Source organism: Malurus melanocephalus, unplaced genomic scaffold, assembly GCF_030028575.1.
Source record: "Malurus melanocephalus ecotype Western Australia unplaced genomic scaffold, MMel_1.1 scaffold_1264, whole genome shotgun sequence".
NCBI lineage: Eukaryota > Metazoa > Chordata > Aves > Passeriformes > Maluridae > Malurus > Malurus melanocephalus.
Window position 1 is genome coordinate 48094 of NW_026624496.1, and position 9933 is coordinate 58026.

The 9933-nt window shown below is 43.8% G+C and overlaps 1 protein-coding gene across 1 annotated transcript; it reads right to left on the reverse strand.

Moving 5' to 3' along the window:
* Window positions 1-321: 321 nt before the first annotated feature.
* LOC130586700 (ankyrin repeat and BTB/POZ domain-containing protein 2-like) lies at window positions 322-2159 on the reverse strand. Its single transcript, XM_057387584.1, has 2 exons — window positions 1064-2159; window positions 322-467 (listed from the first exon to the last, which is right to left on the reverse strand). Exons 1-2 carry the CDS (start codon window positions 1923-1925, stop codon window positions 322-324), a joined length of 1008 nt encoding a protein of 335 aa, XP_057243567.1. The 5' UTR covers window positions 1926-2159.
* Window positions 2160-9933: the final 7774 nt, after the last annotated feature.

Below are 9933 nucleotides of genomic sequence, written 5' to 3' on the forward strand. Positions count from 1 at the left end.
TGACAAAACGTTTCAGGGCTTACACTCACCTAAGGTTTTTTTTTTCCCTCAAACTCAAACAGCTCCTTTCCTTCTCTCACCGTGAGATTCCCTTTTGAAAAGACCAAGCCCCTTGGTTTTACAGAGTTAAATCACAAACGTGTTAAGWGTGGAACAGCCAACCATAACAGGGGCCAGCGAAAGCAATGAAACCGTGGGTGGTACACGAAACRCTTTTCTAAACTGAACGTTTCCCTGAATTTTCCATGAAAAAAAGATGGTATTTCTCAGTGTGACAATGCAAAATAAACAGCGCAGCTCCTTAACACAACTTGTCACGGCTTAAGCTTTCCAAACTGCTCCTCGCTCCCCGCAGGACGATGCCAACATTCCTCTATCTGCTGAAGTGTTCGGAAACTTTGCTTTCCAAACCYATGACAGCGGCAAGCACCTTAACTCTGTGTTATTCTCATCACGGAGGCACCGTCCTACAATCACACAAACTCTTATGGCAGAGGTTATAAACTCTTATACCACAGGTTCCTGCTGAACTACAAGGAAGTCAGAGCAACGTGAAGTTAAAAGTTTTTGYTCATAAAGTGAATTTTACTACTGCAAAGGAAAAAGAATTAAATGTTGTTTTCCCTCTCCAGGCTGTATGTGGTAACAGCATCTTTAAGATGAAACTGCAGGACACTCGCTGTAAGGTAGATTTTGTTTGAAAGTGATAGTGTTACCTTCTCCACAACAGCTTGTAAAGCACATTTCATGTCAGGGTTCCAGAGAAACGTGTTTGCACGCCAGTTAGAGGGAAAACGCTCCAAACAGCAGCTGTTTGGTGGAAAGTCAGATGTTTGTTAGGACAACAGGGCTCGGTTTCCCACAGCCTTTTATAACCTGGCACATCCCAGGATCATTCCTGCCTGGTAARACCGTCATGCCCGCTTTACGCACACACAAACCACGACCAAGATGCAATCCCGATGCAAAGAAAGCCCAGAAAACCCCCAAGTCCGCAGAGATCGAGGATTTTACTGTAAAACCTGTTGGTTTGAAGACAACCATTATTAAAACTGGATCTTACCATTAGCGTTTTTCCCACAGATGAGATGCTCGTAAGGTTGCAACACTCCCCAAAGTTCCGCATCGTTGTTGATAACCATCTCCAGGATTTCGGCCGAGATCTCCCCTCCRCCGTCGGGGCTCTGACTCGCCAAAACCCTAGCCTTAATCTCTTCCACCAGGTTCTCCATGCAAGCGGTCAAGGAGATGGCCGCGTACTCGTGGATCCTCACCGAGATCCTCGTGTCCACCATCCACCTGAAGAACCTCCCCACCGAGAAGGTGAGGCCGCAGCGGGCCGATTTGCCTTTCCTCAGCCCGTCGCCGGCGCTCATGCTGTACAAGGAGAGCGCCTTGACGGTGGCCAGGACGCARCTCTCGGCCAGGGCCCAGCTCTGGATGAGTTTGACGGCGCTCTGCACCTCGAAGCGGGTGCACTTGGAGTGCATCACGCTGAGGCGCTGCGCCTCCCGGGACACCCGKATCAGGGCGCGCCGCAGCAGCTGCGAGAGCCGCCGGACCGCGTCCTGCGAGAAGCTCCTGCCCTGGCCCTCTCCCTTCCCTCTGCGCAGGATTCTGCCGATGTCCTCATCAGTCCAAGGGTATTCCTCGAGCTCCGGCAGCTTAGGGCACTTGGAGAAGATATCTGCGACCTCGGGGTCTTCCGGCAGCACGGTGTTCACGGTATCCCAGCTGTTATTCCTACTGTTCATGGAGCCCGAGTAGTACCACCAGTTGCCTCTGTGCTGAGAAGAGGTGAAGGCTTGCGAGTTGGACTTGGAAGAGGAGAGACTAAGGGACCTGCAGGAATCTCCTGCCCCATAACCAGAGTCCAAAGTTAAATCCTCCAGGGTCTTCAGAGTCGAGCTGTATATCCCAGCCATAGGAAAGACGGGTTAAGCCAAGCGGCARGACAAGCGCGAAAGGTGAGGCTGGGGCAGATCCCTAGCGAGCCCCGAGCGGCGCGGCAGGACCGGCGGCACAGCGGGCGGGAGCCCTCCCCGAGGGCCCGGCTACCTCCATCCCGGCGGRGGGCTGCGCTCGGCCATGTCCCGCTCGGGACGAGCGGCGGCGAAGGCGCGGAGGCTCCGGCGGGGCGGAACGGGCGCTCGGCGGCGGCTCCGGCTCAACTTCACTGCAGCGGCTCCGCCGCGCGCCCCGCTCCGCCACATGCAAATGAGCGCGCGGACAGCACCAATCGGCGGCGGCGGAGAGCGCGGCCCGACCAATCACAGGCGAGAGGGGCGGGGCGAGGGAGGCCGCGGGGAGGGCGCGGGGAGGGGACGTGCGCGGCTCGGGGCGCGGAGCCCGAGTGCAGTTGCGGGGCGGGCGTCGGCGCTTGAACCGGGGATGGTGCGGGCGGCCCCGGGGCCCGGAACCCCGAGCTCCCGACGGGAGCCTCTGTGGCACGGCGGGTCCTACCCGGGCACGGRCCGGGAGCCACGCRCGGAGCGAGCGGAGGAGCCCGGCGYGTCCCGCCGGGGTKCGCGGGCCGAGAGCGCCCTCGCCCGACCGCAGCGGGGAGATATCGGTGCGTTTCAGGCTCGGGTCCTCAAATCCTTATAATTTAACTTTAAAATGCACTTTGCACATCTTCCTACAACACGCAGCTCCCGCAAAGATCCCAAACCCGCTGCTGTTTCAGACACGGTAAAGCAGGAGATAGTGCGCGTYCTTGATAATGCTGCAACTCTGACAAAGTGTATAAAAGCCTCCTGCTCAAAGGATCACATTTTTATCTATTAGTTCTCACGGGTTCTGAATTTTGCTCTCTACTCCTGCCATATTCTTTTTGCCTGTAAGGCATATGTGAAAGGATACTTGCTGAGCCTAAAGAGAATAAATTCAAAACTTCTCACAAAGGATATTTTAGCATTAAAAGATATTGTTAAGACAGATCTTATACAGTCCTTAACTATAGACTAAACAAACACTTTATGCATATTTTCCACAGAAACATTCCTTACAAGATACAGCTGCCAAATATGATCACCTTCAACACCTGGATTTCCAGAGCTAAGTTCAAAATGACAAATTGTCTTTGCACCATGGGGACAAACTTTTCAGCAGGGCTTGTTGCAAGAGGACAAGGGGTAATGGTTATAAACTGACAGAGGGATGATTTAGATGATAAAGGAAAGATTTCCTATTTCAAAACCACAATGCCTTACAGGGCATCCTTTTGTATTTTTGTACTGGGATATGTACATCACTAAATGTCAATAAAAATATATCACAACTGTTAGGTATGAATGGAACACTTGACAAACAATCTATTTTACTCATGCACTTCTGCTCACAGGATCAAGCAASTTCTGTTTATATTAAAAGACAAAATACTTAGCAGGGCATCCTAACTTCACACTAGCTGAACCCCAAAAACTTTTTAATATAACATTTTCTTTTATCTTAGATTGTAGCCCAACTATAATTCATCTCTCTGCTTTCTCATAGCTTCTCCCCATGAAATCATGAAGACAAAGCAAAAGCTGTCTAATAAAACCAGACCCAATTCTCTCAAAGTAATCAAAATTTATTTGGAAATTGAACACCTCAGCACCTCATTTGTGCTCCACTGTCAGTCAGAAATTGGTATTTTTACTACACAGCTGATGCCTCACTCCATTGTTGTTTTACAGATCAAAGCCAACCCTGCTGTTTTGGTGTATTTTTTAGGCTGTATTTTTAAGAGTTGACAATATACAGCTGACAGTAAACATAGTAAATAGGTCCCTAAATGTGAGGCAAGGCATGACTGATTCAAGGCACCCAGTGTGAAGTCTCATATATTCAATCAGTACACTTCTTTATTAAAAATTACCTTATCTTTTCTCTTACATCTGTATTTAATCCCAAATCTTAGAATGCCATGGACTACTTAAGGCCTCTTAAAGAAGACTTTTGGTGCGTGACCATGTGGTGCCCATCCCTCAGTCCCCACAYCTCTCCACTGCCTCCTCAAAAATAGCTTATTCCCTGTTAGTTCTCCTAAGATCATACACAGAAGACTTGTGCCTTCACGAGSATCACTGCAAGAATGGGAATGGAGCAGAAAAAGGTAATAAAGTTTGGYCTCTCTCACCAAAAAGCCTTCATGYTTTGTTCTGTGAYGCCTCTTTGTGAAAACTTTTWCTAAAACTCATCCTGCTCCATMTATCTCCTAGGATTCATTTCAATCACAAAAGCAAGGCTAAATTGCCACTGAGAATTGCTACACAGTTGGCAAATGGGAACTTGACATTATTTGGGAAAAATGCAGCTGTGCAAGCACTCAAAACTTCTACAAATCGTTTCTGTTCCTTCCCTTTATCACACTTCTCCCACACTCCCACACAGTTTGTTATTCCTGCTGTTCCATGCAGTTTAACAACACCAAAATTATCTGGTTTTACAAGCAATGTCTGCTTTCCCACTTCCCTCAGACAGTGTTTTCTCACTGTAGTATTTCTTTATACAAAGAAAACCCTTTGCCAGATAAATCCTKCTCTCCCTCTGCTGCAAAGGCATCACCAGCCTTTTCCATAGGGGAAAAAAACCTCAGAACAAAAGCCCCCCCAAGCACAGAAAGGATTTTCCTTACTGCAGATTTAAACCTCACACTCCAAGATGTTGAACACAGTAAAGACTACAAGTCATACACCAAAAAGCAACTTAACATTCCTTGATTTATAAGGCATAATAAGTATTTGGCTTTTTAAAACATATGTTTCAACTGAAGCCATCAGGGATCCCAAGTTACTGTCTGTCACACAATAAAAGTCAACTTTCCACATACAGATTGCCTTATAGCCATTTCTCTCTAAAATTAGTGTTAAGAAATTAGAAGGGATCAGAAGACTTTCAGGAACATAAACAAAATAGGTAAAACACATAGCAGTGGAAATTCCATAATAAACAAAACCATGGCACTCTAGAAGCTCTATTTTCCTTCATGTAAAGACTTTGGACGTGGGTTTTTCTAGCTTTGATAAACTACAGAGTTTGACAGAGTTTTAAAATTTAAAGTAAATCAGAATTAACTAGAATTAAAAGGCCTTAAAATTACCAGCATTCTCTGACAGACAGATAGCAAACCTATTTAAAAAATAATCTATCACTTGTTTTAAGGAACAACGCAGTCAAATTAAATGTAAAATCCCCATAAACCTAATCTGTACCAAAGACTCCAAATCATTATGTTTTAGAGTAACCAATACTTAGATTGATCTGTTACTGTTCAAACCACAAAGTTCAGTGAATTTCTAGAAAATAATATTAGCATATATACTACTGAACAGCATAAACATCCCTTACCTCTAGGACCCACAAAAGCTTCTTTTACTCACTTGAAGCAAAGAAGACTCAAGAATTTCCATCAGGAAAAGAAAGAAAAAATGCATAACAAAACTGGCCCTAGGAAAGCYCTCAAAGAAGCTGCWTGACTGGTGCTACCAACCCCTCARAGCAGTACCAAAAAGAAAAGAACCYTTTCCAAACCTTATTTAAAGCAGCTTTAGGARGGAGTGTTAAGGAGCCCAAAGGCTCAACAGCTGGCTGGGCTTCCATGGATGTTGCTGGAAATTTCCTTCTCAAGCTGTTGTCTCTGTTTTGAGCGATTGCTAAAGGCATTTTCCTTATGTAGCTACTTCATTAAACTGCATTTTATTTGCAAGATTCAGAACTACCTTTGTTAATAAACTAGAGCTGCTAAAAAGCAGTGTGAGCCCAGACAGCAGGAGATGTAGGGGGAACAAAGATGAAGCATGACTAGAACAGGTGAAACACATACTGAGGATGTGATTTTTATAAATGTTAGGAGAATTCATTTTGCATATTTTCAAAGCACCACTGATGGAGAGATAATGTTCATCTGGTGTGTTTTCTACCATACAGCAAAATCTCCATCCAGCCCTSAATTTATTGTCTAATTGGAGTTGCTGGTCCAGTATTTGGTGAGATCAAATACTCCCTGCTGAGCACACCCCTGCCAGGTCAGTACAGAGGTACAAGACGTACCTTTCCTACTTTATTCCATTTGTAATAACTCAAAGTCTTCCTCCAKTCATTGTGTGCAAAAGGGCCTTTGGAAAGGTTACAATACCTRCCTTTCAGTGTGTCTTGATTGGTAATTCAGGTAAATCTACTTGATAGCACTAATTAAAATTTTAAAAGAGAATTTAGAATCTCATGAATATAGAATTTTAGGAATAATACTGTCCCTTGTGTAAACTTTACAGATGGTTAGAACTCACTGAAATCAGAGAGTGTGCTGAACAAATCTTCAGGCTGTTAATAATAAATGGCCATCTTACCTTCTCCCTGGCTTGGTTTTATCTGTGATTTAGCATAGCCTAAAACTACATTTTGCTATTAACAATTCCTATCAAGAGAAACACTCCTGCTTAACAAATCTTGCTTCATTTTTTTCCTACTCTACTATTTAGTCTGATAAAAGACATTTCTTGTCCTTACATAACTTGCCTCGCTCGTATCCTTAGGCTGTCAATTAAAACATAATTTCTATTTAAATAAGATCAGGAGGGTAAATTTGCTTAGCATAAGAAATCAGCCCAGATCAGCTTTACCGTTATTTATAATGACAGATAAGGCAGAGCTCCTCAAAATTAATACTGTCAAGAAAGAAGGGGTCATGTCTATCATGACTAATAGTGACTGTTAAGCAAGACCATTTAAAAAACTTTAATTGCTGAAGATTTACAGCCTGCTTCTGACACATATTTGCAGGTATGAAAAGCGTAAGAACCATTGAGAATCTATTAAGAATATCCTTTCTACTTTCAAGAGCTGCCTTTTGTAGTAAAGATCATTGGAGTGATAAGGAACTTGGAGTGAAATCTCTGTGCACAAGCACATCAGAATCCCAAGATGAATAAATAAGTGGTTTTCTGCTGCTGCTGTACARACAACTTCTCCAGAGATCCTTCAAAGCAAACTGGTCAGGTAAAAACTGGTCAGCATCACCTCTATSCCTGGGAAAGGGGTGGAACAAAGAACCCTGCAAAGCATTAAGGACAAAAAGGTGATTTAGAATTACAGAGTTTGGAYTGGAAGGGACCTTCCWGTYAGTCCCAAYCCTGCCATGGGCAGGGACAYCTTCCCTATCCCAGGGTGCTTCAAGTCCTGTCCAACCTGACCTTGGACATTTCCAGGGATGGGGCAGCCACAGCTTCTCTGAGCAACCTGTGCCAGGGCCTCACCAGCCTCACCAGGAAAAGTTTATTCCCAACACTTGATGCAGCCCAGGATACYGTTGTCTCTCTGGATTGCAAGTGCCCATTGCTGGATCTTATTGAGCTTCTCATGCACCAGCACGCCCAAGTCTCTTCCAGGGTGCTCTCAGTTCATTCTCCATTGAATTTATGAAAGGGAGATGATGTCTGACAAATCTGACAGCCTTCCATGATATCAGTAGTATGATGGATGAAGGAAGAGCAATTGAGATGATCTTCAGCACAGCAGGGCTTCTGACACTCGCTCCTGCAACATCYTCATTGACAAACTGATGAATTATAGCCTGGATGAGTGGCTTCTTTCAATCTAATTGGAAAACAACTTTGGGAGTCCTGCTGGAAAACAAGTTGGAAACACATCCTTGTGGCAAAGGAAGCCAGCAGCATCCCAGACTGCATCAGGAAAAGCACTGCCAGCAGGTGGAGGAGGTGATCCTTCCCTCTGCTCAGCACTGGTGAGGCTCAGGTGGAGTGCAGAGTCTACTTCTGGGTTTTCCAGTACGAGAGAGGCATGGACAAACTGGAGTTAGTCCATCAAAGGGACACAAAGATGATTAAGGGACTGGAGTTTCTGTTATTTGAGAGACTGAGAAGCCTGGGAGTGTTCATTCTGGAGAAGGTGGGAGAGAATTCTCATGTAGAAATACCTGACAGAGGCAGAGTAAAAATGAAAAGGACAGGTGGGTTCTTCTTGTGGTGTCCAGGGAAAGAACAAGAAGCAGTAGGCCCTAACTGAAATAGAGAATRTTCCATTTAAACATTAAACACCTCAAATTTGACTGTGAGGGTGGTAAAACACTGGAATGGATTTCCCAGRGAGGTTGTGGGATCTCCATAYTCAGAAATATTCAAAACCCAACTGGACACAGTCCTGGACAAGCTGCTTTAGCTGACCCTACTTTGTGGGTTGGATTAGAGRATCTCCAGAGGTGCCTTCCAACCACAACAAGGATCCCATGAATCCTGCTCTTTCCACTGCAGAGGACACATAGAGAAACCATTTCCAACACAACTCCCCCTGTCCAAASTCTGCCTACATTTGGAATGCTTCCCCTCAGTGACGTGCAGCACTACTGCTGAATCCTCTGATCTTTAAACTTTTCTGGTTAATTTAGTTTTCAATCTCTCTCAATTCAGCACACATTGTATAGCTTAAGACATCTCTAAATCAAACATTTTCTAAGAATGAAAGTAGTACTGAAGACGCTTCCTACACTTTTTAGATGCAGGAAATAGCCTTCTTCCCCAGCGAGAATGCATTTATTTATAATGCAGCTGTAAAGCATTTATTCCATGTTTGTTTTGAAAACATTCTCAAGTAGAAAAGCTAGACTAATCTTGGGAATAACCACTGACATTTTTTCTAACTTAAAACGTAATTCTCAACAAGTATTGAACATTTCTGTCCTGAAATTTGGAGTGTATGAAGACAAGAGGTGATATAAAGATACTTCTTTATTTTTAAGTGCACCAGACAACTGAGTAAGTGTTATAGTTGGCCTTATTTGGATAGATTACGGAAGTAGTTTAGATTATGATCTATTTAGATCATAGATCATTAGATTTAGATTATAGATCATTAGAAGTAATTTAGATTATGATCCATAGATTATGAATCTATGTTGGATTATTTGCCTAATACAATGATGGTGATGACAAAGGGTGGAGAATAAGAAAGATTAGACCAGAATGCATTAAATTCCTGGATGATAACTTGGTACAGTATCAGACTGTCTCAATCACTAGCAGAAATCTTATTGGTGAGGATTGGCAGGGATAATATATTCCAGACACTATACCATCTGGAATCCGATCAAATGAAGGGAATAAAAGAGTATTTACTTCATCACACGACAATATTCAAGTCCAAAGGTATACTGAAAATTACTGCGGCCTCTTTCCCCACCCCTTCTCTTTTTATTTCRCCTGTCACTGTTAATTGCAATTTTACAGTGCCTGCATTTTCTTCCTTACACGGGAATCAAACAACCACAACATTCTGAAAGCCATCAGGYGTTACCAAATAGCTGCAGATAATGATGTTGTTCTTCAGCATTTAACAGCTTCTAATTTACAACAGCCAGCTATAAAGTTACAGCAGGAGGAACTTCTCCAGCCATCCAGATCCTTAGCTCTGATCTAACRCCAGGCCTGCCAAGTCTGTGTGTGATTAGCTACCAGTGTGAAATAACTCTTTGGAGGCGCTTAAAATTATCTCACTTATCTGGTCATGGGATCCACTGCTATATCATGTCTGTGTGGAAACGTGCTGCAGTCCTGTGTGCCAAAATACACATTTGAAACAACCTCATGTCAAAATTGCACTTATTGCTACTTATTACATTCACTGGGTATAATATTCAACCTGTCCCATGAGGCACTTGATAGAGCAAATTACATGTATTGATTGCAATGGATGTGTATCATGTTTCCTGAAATAATATTAATATCCTCAGCTCTCCCCTGTTAGCCAGGGATACAACATTGACAAGAACATTATCAAGAGTCAATCACTTTGATTRCAAAGCCAATGGAAAGTATAACCATAGAGACAGACCTATAGTTAAATATTGTATTTTTCATAACCCTGAGCAGTCAGGAAGTTGCCAGGAAGCCAAATGATGTATTTGTCTCTAACTAAGAGTGCTGTAAAGTGGATGCC